The sequence below is a fragment of the Camelus bactrianus genome, chromosome 18, assembly GCF_048773025.1.
Source record: "Camelus bactrianus isolate YW-2024 breed Bactrian camel chromosome 18, ASM4877302v1, whole genome shotgun sequence".
NCBI classification, from domain to species: domain Eukaryota; kingdom Metazoa; phylum Chordata; class Mammalia; order Artiodactyla; family Camelidae; genus Camelus; species Camelus bactrianus.
Window position 1 is genome coordinate 7,670,039 of NC_133556.1, and position 16,887 is coordinate 7,686,925.

Below are 16,887 nucleotides of genomic sequence, written 5' to 3' on the forward strand. Positions count from 1 at the left end.
GAGCCCCAGTTTTCAGCCCCTGAGCTACTTCTCCTAACCAGCTGGGCTGCTTCTGCTCAGCTCGGAGAGAAAACTGAGCAACAGACACCCCCACGCGCCGACCGAGCTCTTGTCGTGTGGGAGGTACTGTGGGTAGAGAGTGGAGAGTCTTGCACAGATAGGGGCAAGAGCAGAAGTCAAGTTTATTTAACATCACAGGCTCATCAAGCTCTTCAGAAAGAAGAGTAGCCCCAGGAAGTTGTTACTATCACACCCTCGTTCCTTTGGTGTAACTTCCCATTACAGTTGCCTGGAATTTGATGTAAGACTGGAATTTGCCCAGAGGATTTTTCACAGACAAATTTCTCTTGAGATAAAATACTGTGTGGCTGCATTTCTACCCAGTTTTAAGAGCTCTTACTGTGGTGTTGAGTTCTCAAACTTAAACTTTTTCATCTCTGGACCACTTTACATAACTTTTAAGAGCTTTTATTAGGGTCTATCCAAAACTAGAAACTGAAAATATTCGTTTAAAAATAGTAAAAACCTATTACATGTTAAGACACCTAACAATTCCATGAAAAGTGCTTTCCAAAACAAAAAATAGAAGAGTCGCGTTGTTTCACAGATCTCTCGGAAGTCATGTGGACTCCCATAATTGGTTCTGCATACAGTCTCTTGTGATACATTTCAAGTGTGAAGTATTTGAGGGGGGAAGAAACCTAGCATCACAATGATAAGTAGTTGGAAAATAGCCCTGAAGAACTGAGGTTAAGAAAGCTGTCCCGGGGGAGGGTCTAGCTCAGTGGTAGACCGTGTGCTCAGCATGCACGAGGTCCTGGGTTCAGTCCCCAGTACCTCCATTAAATAAACAGACAAACCTAATTACGCCCATCTCCCCGTCCCGCCAAAAAAAGCTGTCCTAATCCAGAATTAGATGAAACTCTGGGACAGGCACCAATGACAGAGGTCCTCCTCTTCAGTGCACTCTAGAACTGAGAGAGGGAAGCAAATAAAAGGTGATGGGCAGGAAGGAGGGAAACTGTAAGGAAGTGAATGATGCTCTCTGCTTGGGGCATCCACAGAGCAGAGTTCTCCATTCCTAGAACTTTGCAGGTGGAGTGGAGGGGACCTTTTGGTGTAGCAAATAAGCTGCTAGATGGACCAAGTGCAGTCTCCCTCCGCTCTGTGTAATTACCGTAGCAGTGGGCCTCTGAGCTGGTCAGCTGAACCTGCATGTGGACTCTCAGTTGTTGATCTGCATTGCTCAGAATGGCAGCTTCCTCCTGTGCACAGTTCTAAAAGGAAGCTTGGGGAAACGACCTGAAAACTAGCTGGGTAACACTGCTCTGTTTCTAGGAGTTGACATTAAGTGGTCCAGCCTAATCAGAACATTAAAATGTGGTGTACCAGCTTGCTAATTAGCCTGCTGGTTTGAATTTTCCAACTCTGGTATGGATAAATTTGGTTGGATCTGAACGGCCACAAACCCTACCTGTAATTAACCAGGTACCTGTGGTCAACAAGGAGTTGGGGTGAGAATGGCTGGGTCACACGACTCAGTCCTTGGTACCAGGTCTTGGAATTGTCGGTATTTCATCTTTCTATTTTTATAGGGGAAAAAAGTGCAAAGAGACAGTATCTTGTTCACAAAACTTAAAATACTATCTGGCTAGTAGTTTGGAGACACTTGGTTTAATATGGCTGTTTCCCAGCCCCCCGGTTCCCCTTCCTGTAGATACCCAAGCACTCTCCTCAGTGCTTCCTAATCTGGCTCAGTTTGAGAAGACAGACTTGACTGTTTTTGAGATTGGAAGGATTTTTGCTTCTTTTGAGCACTAAGTGACCTATGGGCCATATAAGGTTTTGCCTTGTCATTTAAAATATGGATAATTGAAATTTATGGTCCCAGTAGTTGCCTCTTGAGGTAGATTGAACCCTGTTTAAAGGATAGCTAAGTGGTATTGGTGTACCTTACCCCCTACCTTTTATTTTTAAAAAAATTCGAACACAAAAGTTGAAAAGAATGGTACAGTGATAACCAAATACCCATTATGTACACACTTAACACTTTTTGTTTTATATTTCTCTTTGTCTTGTGGAACCTTGAAAGTAATGACATTTTACTCCCTATGTTCATATTTTCCTAAAAGTAAAGACATTCTCTTGTAACCACATTGTTAACCACACCTAAGGAAATCACAGTAATTCCCTAATATCAGCCTATATTCAAGTTTCCCCAAATTGTACCCAGAATGTTTTTGATAGTGCTTTCTAAACCCCCTTCCCACTGATCTAATTAAGTTGATTAACTGGATTTCAGTATTGTTTCTTTAGCCTCTACTGCTTCCATTTCTTTTTTTGTAACACTGACTTCTCCAGATACCAGGCTACTTGGTGGATTTGTCCAGTTGTTTCCTCCTGTGTCATTTGATTTGTTCCCTCCCTGCTGGGTCATTTTTTTGTCTTGCATACAGCTTTTGTCCTTCATCCAGCCTTTTCAGTAGTTCGGGTGGAACTGAATTTGAATTGAATGGTGGCTGGCTCAGGGCTCTCCCCCAGAATCGGGTGGTCCTAAGCAGCAGCCAGTGCCAGGGCCTGTTAAATGAGCCCAGGAGAACCATCTTTTCTGACACAAGTCTTCCAGGCTAGGGTGTTTTGCCTCCTCACAACCCTCTCTTGCTTCCCTTGGATGGGAAAAGTACTAGGTAGGTACTCAGCACTTGCTTTGACTCAGCAAGCCATCTCACTCATGTACTCATTTGGCCTGGTGAGTCCTGGTGGTCTGCCGCTGTTCTGCCCCTGTGCCTGGGGGAGATGGCAAAATAGTGCGGCCCACCACCTTCCCAGAGTTCTCAGGAACCTGCAGTCAGGTCTGAGAGGCTACCTTTGTATTGGATCTGCCCTGGGAGAATGAATCTAGACTTTAACACAATCTTGGTGTTAACTGATGTTCAAATTACCCTATTTATTGGCTCTTACATAAGGAGCCAAGAAAGAGGCATCAAAACCTCTTTCGCTTTCACAGTCAGATTTTAGGGATGGTTGGTCAGTTCTTCAAAGCCTGACTGAAAGGTAATCTTGGATTTCCTTAGGTTAAAGACCCTGCCTCCCAAAATATGAAGGTTTTACATTATGGTTTATAGATGTTTTTGCGTACTTGATTTGGGAACTGCTCAGTTTAAAAAAATTAAAAGAAAACCCTTTTGGGGAATGTTGTGGTCTCAGTGGTAAGTTCCAGGTTGGAGATGGTAGGGGAGTGGGTGGACCAGGAGTGAAAAACACTCTCCTGACTAAATTAGATTACATTCGAACAAACAAGATAGACTTGGGAAATAATGGCTGGGTAACCCGTATAAAGGATGAGCAGCTTGTGGCTGACTGCAAGCATTCTAGATGAGTTCCTTTGAATGTAATTTCCCTAAATGCTGTCCAGAACCCCAAGATCAAATAGATACCACATTCTACTGCTGGGCAAAAAGCAAAAGTAGCAATACTTCCTGTGATGTTAGGATTTAAGATTTATTTAGCTCAGTGCGACAGGACCAAAACGAACCTAGATAACAGAACAGCCCTGGCCCACCCCTCAAGGCTTCAGCACCTACGAATGCACCAGCGACTGTTCTGACTGCCCCTGTATCATTACTTGGGTTACTAAATACTTTACAGGACCCTGGAGTTGGGAGGATTCAGCATCCATCCAGGCCCCAATCTGGGCCCCGGCCCAGCCCTCCACCTAGCGGCTGGCTCCAGTGGCGCCGTCCTGTTCCCGCCCCACTTCTCCAGGACCCGGCTCCGCGGCTGGCCCGCCCTTCCCAGGCCCCGGCCCCCGAGTGTCAGCCGAGTTCCGGTTCCTGCAAGCCTTCCCGCTACCCGGGTTACACCCAGACCCCGGCACGGCTGCAGCGCCCTGGAGCCCGCCCCGCCCCTAGCTCCGACCCACCCCGGAGCCCCACCCTCAGGCCGCTCTCTGGTCACCTTCCATCCGAAACAACCTGGGCCCTGGGGGCAGGCTCTTGGTGTCTGAGTGTGCCCGGGGCCTCACTTTCTGTGCCGGCACATTTGCGCGCATTCGCACCCGCGAACCCACGTGGGTAAGCTGCTCGGCCCTGCGCGGTCGTGTAACTCGGGGCCGCCCTGAAGGCCCACGGGCTCTGACAACCCGGGATCGCGAAGGGGCCCGGCCCGGCCAGACACCCGGATGTGAGCGGGGCGGGGACGCGGCCGCCTTCCAATCGCGGGCAGCAGCGAGAGCCAATCACAGCCAGCCCGCCCCGCTCTTCCAATGGTCGGCCTGTTGCTAGGGTTCTGCGCTGGGATCCGCTTGGCGGCTGCCCGGGCCCCTTCTCTCCCCTCTGGTCCTCCTCCCACCGCGGACCTTCGTCCCCCCATTCTCCACCCTCCTCTCTCTCCTCTGTCTCCGCCCTCTGCGTGCGCCTTTGTCACCCGGAGTAACCTGGTCTGGGCTCTGCAGGGCATTACAACGCCTTATAGGGTGCTAGCGACGTCCGCGGGCGTGATCCGTTGCCGCGGCCGGCGGAAGAGCCGGTTTTGGAGGGTGGAGCTTCGGGTCCCGCTGGACCCTTGAGCACGTTCCTCTCTCATGTCCTGCCCGGGTTCGCAGTGCTTTCTTACCTACATATCGCTCATTTGTAACCAACCCCAAGTTATCTACTTCTCCCCATATTTCAGAGGAAGCCGATGACTCAGTACAGCTTGCCCGGCCCACGCAGCAGTTGGATGAGCTCAAAGGGGAATGGCGATTCGGGTCTTTGAAGTTCCATCACTTCCCAGGCTCCATGGCAGAGCGGTGAGGTAGCGGGCGGCTGGTGAGGCTGGAGAGGTGGGCTGAGGCCTGGCCGCCTATGAAGGCCCATCCTCCTTCCCGCTCTGAACGTCCCTCCATCCCCACCCTCTGCATAGACGCCTCTAACTTTGAATTGAGCGGCAGCCGTCCAGAGCTCGCATCCAGAATCCGAAGTCAGGAACGTTAGGGAGCGCAGACACCCCGATCTCTGCCCTTCTCTCCTCCCCGACGTAGAGCTGTAGAATCTGAGGCGCGGGAGGGAGATGGGTTGCCCAAGCCATAGTCAAACCTGGATTTAGGTATTGAAGACCAAGTAAAGTGCATACACTGTTTAGAATGGTGAGATGTCTGTCACTCAGCAGTCTGTCATTTTCCAGATGAAGGGTTCTCAGTGGCAGAAAGCTTTGGAGTTTAGGATTTGGATTCCTGCCCCATTCTGTCCTAGTCATGGGGCATAACTCGTCAAGTTCCTTAGTCTTTCAGAGGGTCAGGTTCCAATCTGTAAAATGGGAATAATACCTCATAAAAATGCCCAATATTGACTGGGTGCCCCAGGCACTGTTCCAAAGGCTTCACTTGTGGAAGCTCCTCTCACTTGTGGAAGCCAGATGGGAGGCTTCCTGATTCATGAATCCTTGATTAAAGCCAATTAGATGTTCACATTTACTCAGGTGAGTTTTGTTTTTTAAGACACCTTATTAAAACTGGTCACATCTACCTTGGTTAACTCCATTTTCTTTCTTTTCTTTTTTTAATTTAGACAATCTGTTCCTTCTCAGAACTTTATGTTCCTGATTATAAATTAAATCATTTTATAAACTTTTCCACTGCTTCTCTCTATCCATCCTCTCATTTAAATTCATTGTCTTAAGTCTTGGAATCTAATCTACACTTATTTTCTAAAGCTCAAGTCCCATTTTCCTGTCCTTTCATAATGAAACTGAAACCACAGTTACCATTTCCTCATATTTCCCTCAACTTTTGACTTACAAAGATTACCAGTGATTTCACTATGCAATAAGGGTGATCTCCATATTAATGTCTTAATAAAATCAAAGTTATCTCCCCATTATCAATTCCTATGAGTGTTTCAATGTTTATCTTCCTTGAAAAATAAATAAAAGCTTCCCATGTATTAATTCATGTAATCAGTTTCATTTTGCAGAGGAAGAAACAGACTTAGCAACTTACCCATGGTCCCACAGCTAGTAAGTGTCCCAGATGGGATTTGAACCCTTGCAGTTTGACAGTGGTGGCCACTAGCACAACCTTAATCCTCTGCTGCCTCTCAGCGGCATGGGATTGCTATGAGGATTTAATAAGCTGAGTGATTGGCAGCTAGCAGGTGCCCAGTACATGCCAGTTATGATTAGTAACAGAACACCTATGCAGCAAAGGCAGAGGGTGGGGCAGGCCTCCCTCACTCCTGGGCTCCAGGCCTTGGCTGCCAGACTCGGCAGGCCAACCAAGAAAGCGAACTGGGTCCTCCAGAAGGAGGAAACTTCCAGGAGGTTTGAGGGTTCCAGGTGACTGAATCCCAGAGCAGAAAAGAACATGGCCAACGGCTTGGTAGGTGCAGGGTTGGGGGTGTCAATGTTTTCAGATACTTGGGTCTTATGCCTCCTTTTCTGCTCTGGGACTGTCAGGACCCAGAAACTGAGCAGAGATTCCCGAAAGTTCTGGGGTGGGTGGTGTCAGGTATCTGGGTGTCTCTGGGAGAGCACCAGGGGGCAGTCACTTACTGTCCTGTCTGGGTCTGCGGGAGGTGGGGAGAATGTGGGGGGTTCTAGCCCCAGTGTATCCTGCAGGGGGCGTCTCAGGGCCTGCCCTGGCAGCTCTCCATCCCCCTCTCCAGTGGGGCCAAGGCTTCCTTTCCGGAGTTGGCTGGTACAGCCGGAGGCCTGAGCTGGCTGGGCCTGCTGCCTGCTTGGTAGGGATGGAATACTCCTTCAGAACCACTCTTCCTCCCACCCAGAGCCTTGGGGCTCCAGGACCCCTGCGGAGGGATTGGCCTGTGGGACCACTCCCAGGATTCAAGGCCTTTAGGCTGGTCAGGCCTAGAGAAGGAGGTTTTCAGGATCTTCAAACTGGGCTGCCAAGGGGATTGTACAAGGATAGCTCAGCCACCAGGGCCAGGGGAGATGTGAGGGAGGGCGCTCAGGGGAGGGAGAAGGCTCAGTGATCAGAGAAGTTGGAGGACTCCCGGAAAGGAGGGGGTTTCAGTGTGGGAGAAGTGGTGCAGTCAGGGATGGGGCTAAGAAAGGGAGATGGAGGAACAGAGAGGGATAGGGAGACCTAGCTAGGAGGACAGGTGCTCAGAAGGGGCTCCTTGAAGGGAGGAGGGCTGAGAGAGGGTGAGAGACCTCAGAGAGGGAGAGGGCTGGGTGAGGAGCAGGCTCAGGGACAGCTCTGGTCATCCACTCACCTGATTAAGTAAGTTCTCAGTCTCCCCATCCCACCACCTCCTCAGCCTGAATACAGCCATCCCTAGGGGGCTTTCAGAAGGACTTTCTTGAACCCATCTTGTGGGTGGAGGAACGATGTGGGGAAGAAAAGTGTTATCTAGACCTGCCCTGGGGTGAGAGCCAAGATTCCTCATGCCAGTCCCTGCTGGTCCTGCAGAGGGCTGTCCTTATACCCTTGGATGCCCCTGGGACTTTGGCCTTCCTACCATTGTTAGGAGACCTTGGGTAGCTGCCAATCTTAGTGAGTCCCAGTCTGCACAAAGCTGACAACGCTGTTGGAAAATCACGGCAGGAGGGGCCTCAGCGGCCACTCAGGCTCCTCAGAATGGAAACTGAGCCCAGAGCAGGGCTGGACCCCAGGCCATGCCTCCAGCAGGGACAGAGCTGGCTGGAACCCAGAGCTGGCCTCAGCCCAGTGCTTTTTCCTGAACACAAAGCTGCTCCTGCCACCTCTATCCATTCTTTAATCCAAGCCTTCCTGGCAGGTTCTGCCCTGTTCAGCCCTGAGGTGGGGGTGAGGGTAGACTTCCTTCCACTGGGGAAGCCTCTGGACCACCAGTGCTGCATCTTGACCCAACCATTGCCACTTAGGCTGGGCAGGGAGGTGTATCAGGCTGGTGGGCGTGCAAGGCTGGAAGGAAGGGTGGGAAGGAAACTCTCTTAGGGCGGGTCAGATTTCCCCAGAGTCCCTAGACATGACCTTTCTCTCTGGGCTGGGAGTGGGGAGCCCTGGCCGGACACTTGACTTTCCCTTGCCCTCAGTCTGCCCTTCAGAACTGATGGAGGTGGTTGACTGCCCAGTGAGGCTCTTCCACCCTCCATGCTCTGAGCTGAGGCCATCCAGAGATTCTGTTATTGATCCAGAGCTGTCTCTTCAGGGGGAGGGTATAGCTCAAGTGGTAGAGTGCATGCTTAGCATGCATGAGGTCCTGGGTTCAATCCCCACTACCTCCTCCAAGAATGAATAAATAATTACCTCCCCTCACCAGAGCTGTCTCTTCTTAGCCAGGCCTGGGATTCCTGTTATTTTTCATGCTTTAGCTCTCCCAGCACAACAGAGCTGTCTCGTAAGAGGCCCATGAGAATATGGCTCATCCTTGGGAGGCAGAGTTAGATGCATACAGTGAAGCCAGTCACCTGGGCAGGTGGAGGAGGACCCAGAGCTCTCGACTAAGAGGATCTTGCCAGGGATGGAGTGCCTCCCACCCACAGGCTCCTGTGCTCCTCAGGGCTGGAACACAGGGGCACTGGTAGATGAACAGACAGTACACGCTTTGGGGCGGGGGACAGACACTGGGCCTCCTCCACATTCCCAGGGCCTACTTCCCTAGGAGAGCAGCATGAGGTCAGGGTTAGCCCCCATTTCATCAGGGTCTGAGCTCCAGGGTCCAGGGCCAGACTGGCTGAGACCAGCCCAGGCTCGCCCAGCTGCCCTCACCCATACCGCATCCTCCTTCTCTGCTTTGGTCCTGAGCTGGCAGCTCGGTCCCTTCTGTGCAAGTCTGGACCTGGGGCCAAGCCCTGAACCGCACGGCTGTCCCATACTCCCAGGTCCCACTGTGTGCCTGTTGGGGTGGAGTGCAGTGCAGAGGTGCAGGGGGTCAGGGTGAGGCCAGCAGATAGGACGCCTGTCTGCTTGATCTCCACCCTGCCCTGGGTTCTGCTGGAGCAGGCAGCGCTTGTGTGGCTGTCAGCAGACCAGAGGTCTGGGGTCTCTGTCAAACTCCTGGCCAGCCCTGGGAAGGGGCTCCAGGCCTACCCAACCTTCCTCTCCTTTCTTGGCTTGGTTGCCCCTCCCCCGTCACAACAGTGCTCAAGTGTTGCCCTTTGGCCCCAGCACTGAGGTCCTCTGTGCCCATTCCCCACCCCACCCCACCCCACCTTCTCCATGGAGTAGCTGTGCCTGGCAAACCCTAGGTTGGTTCTGTAGCAGCGAAGATGGTGGTATCTACAAACAGTTCAGTCCTCCAGCAGCCAAGGTCTGGGGGCTTCTTGATCTTACAGAGACCGTGAGGTCAGGAAGCTTCGGGCAGGGAGCCATGGCAGTCGAGGGCTCAGGGCTTCAGCAAGTCTCCTCCTTCCCTCGCCCAGCACCCCCACATCCCATCTGTCACCCCACACCACAGAGCCTGCTGCTGCCACATCCTGGCATATGGCCCCCTTCCCCCCATCCCTGGCAGGACCCATGCTCACAACATCTCAGTAGCACATTGCCCCCTGCCTCTCGGCTGGCCCTTCCCAACCACTCTCTTCTAAGATCTGAGACCATTTCTAAAGCAGGGATGCTTCAACTCTTTGATGATTCAGTAGCCTGCACTTAGCACAGCCTTTAGTGCCCTCCAAGACGGCCCCCGCGACCTCCCTCGCTTGCTGTCTGTGCTTGCAGCTCCTTCTCCAGCCTGAATGCGCCAGCCTTCCAGCCCTCAGCCATGCAGTCCCCTCTTGCCTATTACACAAGGGTCACTTCTGGAAATCCTTCTTTCCCACTCCACAGAGGCCCTGCAGCCTGTCCTGGCCCCTCTCTAATGATAATCTGCTTGTCACTGGGCTGTGTCCTCCACTTGCCCCCTTGAGCTCAAGCAGGGACTTGGACCAATGGGCTGGCTGCTGGGCCCAGTGGGGGTGCCAACAGGAAGGGCAGATTTCACAACTGAGAGGGAGAGAGGAAAGGAGAGACCCAGGGATCAGCTTCGAACTGAGCTCCCCACAGATTCCCTAGGGGAGCTGGGGCTGGTGAGAGGTGAGTGGCCACCAAAACAATGTGAGGTCCTTGAGGGAGCCTTTGTCATTGGTCTGGAGCAGGGCGCACTGCCCCTCAGACCTTCGGCTGAGCACGGGGCGCAGATGCAAGAATTCACTGAACCCAAACCAGCGTCTGAGTCTGCAGATCTGATGGACATCAGGGGCCTTGAGAGAGGGACCTAATAAAAATCCGGGCAAGGCCTGAAGAGGCTGGGAACAGCGGTAGGGCAGGGACTCCCCAGGTCTCCTGATACCCAGTGCCTGCCTCTCCCAGTGGAGACCCCCAGACCTGAGCCAGCCTGCCTGTCCACCACTCTGCCCGGAGGTGCTGCCCAGATCATCCAGCTTCCGGGCCAGCCCAGCCTCTGACTCCCCTGCTGCCTCTGCCCCACCCTCACAGTGTGGCCCAGGCGGGCTCAGTTTCCTCATCCGCTACTTTGGTTTCCCAACTGGGGCCTGTTTCCTTTGGAGGGACTGAATTCATGTCTTCCCTACCCTGTGCCCCGGCTATGTCCCAGATGATTAACTGAGCCCTTAGGAGTTCAAAGCTGCTGCCCTTGGACTCCACTCCTGTAGCACCAACAGCACCAGGCGCCAGCCCCTGCCTGCCCCAGTCCACGGCCCTGGAATCTGGGCCTGAGACCCCCGGCAGCTCCCTCTAGGCCATTTTGCAGCCTTGGCCCCTTGAGCAGCCCTGGCTGCGGGCTCTGCTGCATCCTGGTCTTCCCCCTCTTGAGGCCGCATAGAGCCCCTGCAGGCAGCACTTCGGGTGCCTCTCCCCCACCAGGTTGCATCTGAGCTAATCTGCCCTCCCCTGCCTGTGACCATACAGATGTCCCTCCACACGCCCCCAGACAAGCCCTGTGAACCCTGGCCAAGTCCCGTCGCTTCTTTGAGGCTTGCCGCCCAGTTGTCAAGCAGGAGTAAGCACACCTCTTCTCAGGGCTGATGTGAGGATTACCTTGTCAAAGGCTTGCCACCAGCTTTCCCACACTTCAAGGACACTGACAGAGGAGCTGGCAGCCTGGCAGCCTTGTGATCACTCCCTCTGACCAGACAGGAGGACCCAGCCAAAGCTCTGGAGGTCAGGGCCACCGTTTCCAGCCACCAGGGAGCTGGCCGGCAAAGCAAGGGCGAGACCCAGACGGGCTGACCACAGGAACGTGGAGGCGTCCAGGAGACACCTAAGATGTAGGGGGGTGGGGTGGGGGTGGGGTATGTCAAGGAGGAGGGCAGATTTAGGAGATTGGAACTCAGGGAACAAGCGGTGGAAGGGCGGGTAGACTGGGCAGTGCCCTGGCTGACAGGCCCAGACCCGCGCTGCCAGCTGGGCCAGCACAATCCTGGTTCCGTGTGTTTACTTCCCTGTTGGCCTCCCTCCAGGTTTGGGGCCTTCGAGTGTTGGGACCTGCTCTGGCTTGATGCCTGCTCCAGGTTGTGGCATCCTGCCGGGGAGTAGAAATTGAGAAGCCAGGCAGCGTAGGGGGTTCGGGGGGGCCTCAGGCCTCTCCCTCTGGGTGCCGCTCCTCTCAGCGACCCTGGGGAAGTAGGGCTCTGTACTTAGGAAAGGGTCTGGCCGCAGCCTCAGGTGCTGGGACCTGGTTGGTAGAGATCATGTGGGGTCTCTCAAGATCTTGGAGACTTAAGACTAGGCTCCAAATCCCCCATCTGCTTTCTCCATCCCCTAGGTCTCTCTGAACTCTCCTTGGGCCTGTGAGAGGGTGGTGAAGACAAAGGAGAAGGCCGAGGCAGAAGTGACTGTCCCGGCTGGGGCCAGTCAAGGCAGGCCCTCTGGGAGTCACTATCTTCCCCATCAGGACTTTGCTTCTCTCCTACCAAAACCTAGGCCATACTGCACTCACTCTCTGCAGGGTGCCCTCAGGCCAGAGAGCCCAGGCCCCACTCTGCCCGCATGGCGGAGGACGGGTCCTTTGATGAAAAAGTTGCCTTAGAGTCACCAGGGGTGGTTACACCTCCCATACCTTCTCAGTGGTCCTGCCCCTCTCCACGATGATGAAGTCAGTAGGGGACCCTGAGCTCCCAGGAAGCTCTCCTCCCTGGCCCTGCTCTGTCCCCCTCCACCTGCCCCCTGACCAGGTGTTCCTGAGTGCCTAAGCCTGGGCCAGGGGCCTCTCTGGGTTCCTACCTCCCACACCTGGCCCTGGGGGTTTTAATTGCTATAAACAATCACTTCTCTCTTAGTAGACAAGGTATTGGAAAGCAGGGCTGTGCCCTGTGATAGACACGGGTGTACCCGCAGGGCCCAGCATGGGGCTTGGCATACAGCGGGCCCTCAGCAAATGTGATGAGTGTGTGAACCAGCACCAACCCCTAAGCCTCCACAAACACACCGGGTCTGAGGCAGTGGCCGGCAGGAACTTAGAACTTTATTTGAGAAAAACAGAAGGTAAACGTATCAAAAGAACATAGAGGCTTGGAGAGTGGGGATGGTCAAGGACGGCTACTGTGGGGTAGACAGCTGGGCTAAGGCCTTTACTTGGCTCCAGGCTGTTCGGACTTGCCAGCTTCTGGGCCCCCAAGTTGGGCACGGGCTTCGAAGGTGACAGGGATGGTGATCTCCGCCGACTGGGTAACTGGCTTGGGCAACGGGGCCTCCACGGTGAGCGTGCCCTCAGGGGACAGGGAGGAGGAGACCAGGGTGGGGTCCACACCGGGGGGCAGCCTAGACACGCAGAGAGAGAGGACAAAAGTTACACACTAGAGGGTCGCTGCGCCCTCCCCCGCCCCCTAGATCCGACGCCAGGACTCACGTGTATTTCCGAGTGAAGCACCGAGAAATGAAGCCGTGCTCATCCTGTCGCTCTTCGTGCTTGCCTAGAGGGGAAGAGGGAGGTCAGAGGAGATGGGCAGGGGCGTCTCCAGCTGGCCCACATCCAAACACGCCCCACCTGGTGGCCAGGACTCATGGCAGGAGAAGATTCACTAAAGGATTTGGGGGCCCGACTGTCTTGGGACCTCAGAAGCTTCTGGAAAGTTCGGTTCAGGGGCTTTGGGCTGGAGAGTAGGGACGCAGCGCCGGGCACGCGCACACGCCCTCTCCGCAGACCCAGGCTAGGGGCGGGGACCGCGCTGGGGGTGGGGACCCGACGCCCTCTTCACACCCACCTCAGGCTGGGCGGGGCGCGGGTGGGCGCAGGGAGACCTGGCCCCTCAGAGGTGGGGTTGGGGGGTGGTCTCTGCTGGAAACGGGCGTTTCTTTCCCTAGTAGAGAAGTTTTAGGGCCCACAGTTCCCTTAGGAGCTACCAGCAAGGCCCCCCGCCCCCATTCTAAAGAAGCAGACACAGGCCAGAGGGCAGGGCGAGGAGGCTGGGCCCAGCTCCCAGGACTCTGTCCCCGGGTCCTCGGCTAAGTTTTCACTTCCCAGGCCCCTCGCCCTGCCCAGGGCTCCTCCCCTAAACGGGCGAGAGGCCGGGGCGGGCGAGAGGGGAAGGAAGGCGGGGGGTGGGGAGCCGGGGTCCTCAGTCCCCGGAGGGCTCACCAGTGATCTCCACCACGCCGTCCTTGGTCTTGACCGTCAGCTCCTCGGGGGCGAAGTGGTTGACGTCCAGGGACACGCGCCAGCGGTCGGCCGTCTGCTGGATCTCCGACACGCCGCTGCTGAGCTGCCGGCTGAGCGCGCGGCTGTAGGCGGGGCCCTCGATCGCGGCGGGGTGCAGCGGGCGCACGTAGCCCGGCCAGCCGCTGTGGCTCAGCCACTGCGACCACTCCTCTGGCAGCCGGGGCAGCCCGAAGGCCTGCTCGAAGAGGCGGCTGTGGGCCGGGTACCAGTCTCGGAAAGGGTCCCAGCTGGGGCTCCGCAGGAGCGAGAAGGGCACGCGGCGCTCGGCCATGGTGGCTCGGCGGGATGCGTCTAGCTGAAGCTCGGGGAAGTGGAGAAGTGTCTGGCGCCGGACCCCGCAGCGCTTTTATGGGCCTCCAGCCGGGTATTTTTAGCAGGCGGTGTTTCAGGTCTCTATTAATGGCAATGACTGGCTGGGGGCGGCCCCTCCCCCTGCGTTCCCCTCTACTGCATACTGGGGCGCGGGGCGGGGCGAGGAAGGACCTGCCCACATCTGGAACCTTCTCTTGTTTGAGAAAACAAATGACTGGAGCCCCGCTGCTGGTGCAGTGCCCACTGCCGGACACTCGCAGGTTTGGGCGCTAAATCGCTGGGCCACACCCTGTGGATGGTCCCGGCCTTTTGTCCAGAAGCACAAAACCGAGAGAAATCGGGCTGCTTGTCCCGGGAACACACAACTAGAAGTGGCAGAGCCGGGATTTAGATCACAGGGTGTCTGTGAAACAATGTCTTAAGAAGTATCATGGTTACGAGTGTGGCCTGGGGAGCCAGACTGGTTCACATCCTGGTTCTGCCACTAATTGGATGAACTTGTGCAAATAAGAGTCTTTGTGCCTCAGTTTCTCCATCAGGAAAATGGGGATAATGATAATAATAATGCTTCCATCACTAGGTTGGTGTGAGGATTCAGCAACTTAATGCAAGAAAGCATTTTAGTCCAAGTCCTGCTGTGTGATAATTAAGTATTGTTATCGTTAGCTACCTGGAATTGAAGAGGGGGAGGAGGAGGGAGCGGCGTATGTCTCCCTATGGCAGATGCATGGCATGTGTAGGTCTGGCCGTTTTCCCCCTGCCCCCAAGTGCGGCGGACCCAGATCAGAAACTCTGAGGCTCAATGCAGAGAGAGGGTCAGGAGGAAGGTTATTGTGAAATCTCCCCATTATATCTATTTTACCATAAGGGGCCCTGGCCAGGGAACTTGACATGCAGCAACCTTGAATCTAGTCAGTGGGCTTCGCAGCTGTGATTTGGGACAAAGCCCCTCCTTTCCCTTTTTGTGGATTATGATCCTGAAGCCCCTTTTGTTTAGTAGTCCCACAGCACAAAGGGAGAAGGGGCTCCAGGCAGTTCCTTTAAACTTGCTTGGAGGCTGGGCCTGCTTAACCCCACATCCTATCTGACCACTTATGGGATCCAGGTCCCCACTCCTCCCTCTGGGAGAGGGTGCTGCCCCTAGGGTCCTGCCATAATCTTAACATTGTCTCTCCTGCCTTCATTGACATGACCCCAGTCCAGCCTTCTTTCTCCTGACTTCCGTCCTATTATTTCTCCTTTCTAGGTGAAAAAACTGAGGTTCAGAGAGACTGTGACTGGCCCCGGGTTTCCCGTAAGACACTAGCAGAGTAAGTCTTGCTTCTCTAGTGCTCAGGGCTCTTACCCTCTTACCCCTCCCTGGAGTCCCCTACTTCCTCTCCTTCCAAGACCCATTGGGCTTGCTGCGCCTCTCCTGCGGCTGAGCTGAGGCTGTGCTCCTGCCGGTTCCACAGGGAGCTTGCCCTGCCCAGGACCCCTGAGGGGCTGGAAGCCAGACTCCAGGCCACTCTCCTTGACGAGCCACAGTAGCAACAAATCTCATGCCGTCTCTGAGCCTCAGTTTCCTCTTCAAGAGAAAGAGCTCCTAGATATCTTTCTTACCCACCTGCTCCCCATCAGGAAAGAGCTGGCATTGGGCCACACATCTGAGGTCACCTCTGGAAAGGCCTCCAAACACCTGGAGCTCTTGTGGGCCAAGGGTAGGAGGCAGACAGGATGCCTGTTCTCTGCACCTCCTCCCTTGCTGGATTATGTCATGAGCCCAGTGGGTCTCCATTGGGAGCCTCTCGCTGTCCTCCAAGGGTCTCAGCTTCAGGAAGCCCCAGGCCTTCCCTTCCTGGCACTCCCAGCCTCACCCATCCCCAGCTCTATAAAGTCGGGGTGAGGTCAGGAGCCAGGGAGGGCCGTCATCAGCCCCTGCCTGCCCATCGGCCCAGACTGGAGCCCAGGTGCCCCACCCTAGCGGGAGCTTTCAAATATAATCACAGATGCTTCCAAGTGTGGCCCAGCCAGTCCCAGCCTTGCTCTGGGTGGGGCCTGCCTTCCTAGCCGCCAGCATCTCGGAGACAGAGGCTCCCTTCATAGCTGCCTTCATCTTGCCTGAAACCAGGGCGAGGAGGATCCATCGCTGCTGCCCCAGCCAGGGGAAGTTGTGCAACCCAGGGCACAACCCCCAGCACTCTGTCCATGGGGCGAGGGAGGCAGAACTGAGAACTCACACCCATCTTCAATGGGTCAGCTCTTGAGGCACTCCTAGGTCACCTGGCCAATCACAGGGGAGGGAACATGGGTGGCTCTGGGTGGTGATAAGTGGGGTGGGAGTGTGGGAGTAACTGGATTTTGGGGTCAAGCATGGCTGGGCTTGAATCTGCTGCCATTCACTGGCCTGGTGACCTCTCTGAGCCACACATCCCCATTTGCAAAGCATGGCTAAGAACACATCCATCTTGCTGGGCTGTAGTGAATCTCTGATATGATAACGCGTGTGAAGTGCCTACTACACAGGAAGTGTTCATCGTTATTAAGGACAGAGGGCCTTTAATTTTGGATATTGAGACTTAAATTAATGAGAATTATCTGGTTGTATGTGCTTTATGGCATGTCCAAGTATCTTATCAGAGTCCCATTTTGGAGATGAGAAAACTGAGTCATGATGGCTCCAGGGTCACAAAGCCTGGGGTGGGGGTGGAGGGATTGGAGCCCAGGCCTCCTGCCTCTGGTCAGGCAGGGGAGATCCCAGGCAGTCCAGGGAGGGCCGTGGGCTGTGGCTTGTGGGCCCAGGGCGAGGTGTGCAGCCTGGACAGGGAGGGTTGGGCCAGCCTCTCTGGGTTCCACTCCAGCCCTGACTGGGCACCCTTCCTCCAGAGCACTGAGCTGCCAGGGGTAGTTTTTCTGGGATTAAGAGAACAACTCCACCCACCCAGGGATTTCTCAGAAGCCACAGCGGTTGTGGGGAGGTGGGTACTGCAGGAATTCCTTGATCAGAGGGGCCCCTCCCCTC

General features: G+C 54.9%; 1 protein-coding gene and 1 long non-coding RNA gene across 2 annotated transcripts; both read right to left on the bottom strand.

The window, feature by feature from the left end:
- Positions 1–3,482: 3,482 nt before the first annotated feature.
- LOC141573880 (uncharacterized) lies at positions 3,483–7,205 on the bottom strand. The gene is made up of 2 exons (XR_012500269.1): positions 5,978–7,205; positions 3,483–5,285 (listed from the first exon to the last, which is right to left on the bottom strand). It is a non-coding gene; the product is annotated as an uncharacterized LOC141573880 (long non-coding RNA).
- A 5,155-nt stretch (positions 7,206–12,360) lies between these two features.
- On the bottom strand, positions 12,361–13,963 carry HSPB1 (heat shock protein family B (small) member 1). The gene is made up of 3 exons (XM_074345897.1): positions 13,494–13,963; positions 12,765–12,828; positions 12,361–12,676 (listed from the first exon to the last, which is right to left on the bottom strand). Exons 1-3 carry the CDS (start codon positions 13,843–13,845, stop codon positions 12,487–12,489), a joined length of 606 nt encoding a protein of 201 aa, XP_074201998.1. The 5' UTR covers positions 13,846–13,963; the 3' UTR covers positions 12,361–12,486.
- Positions 13,964–16,887: the final 2,924 nt, after the last annotated feature.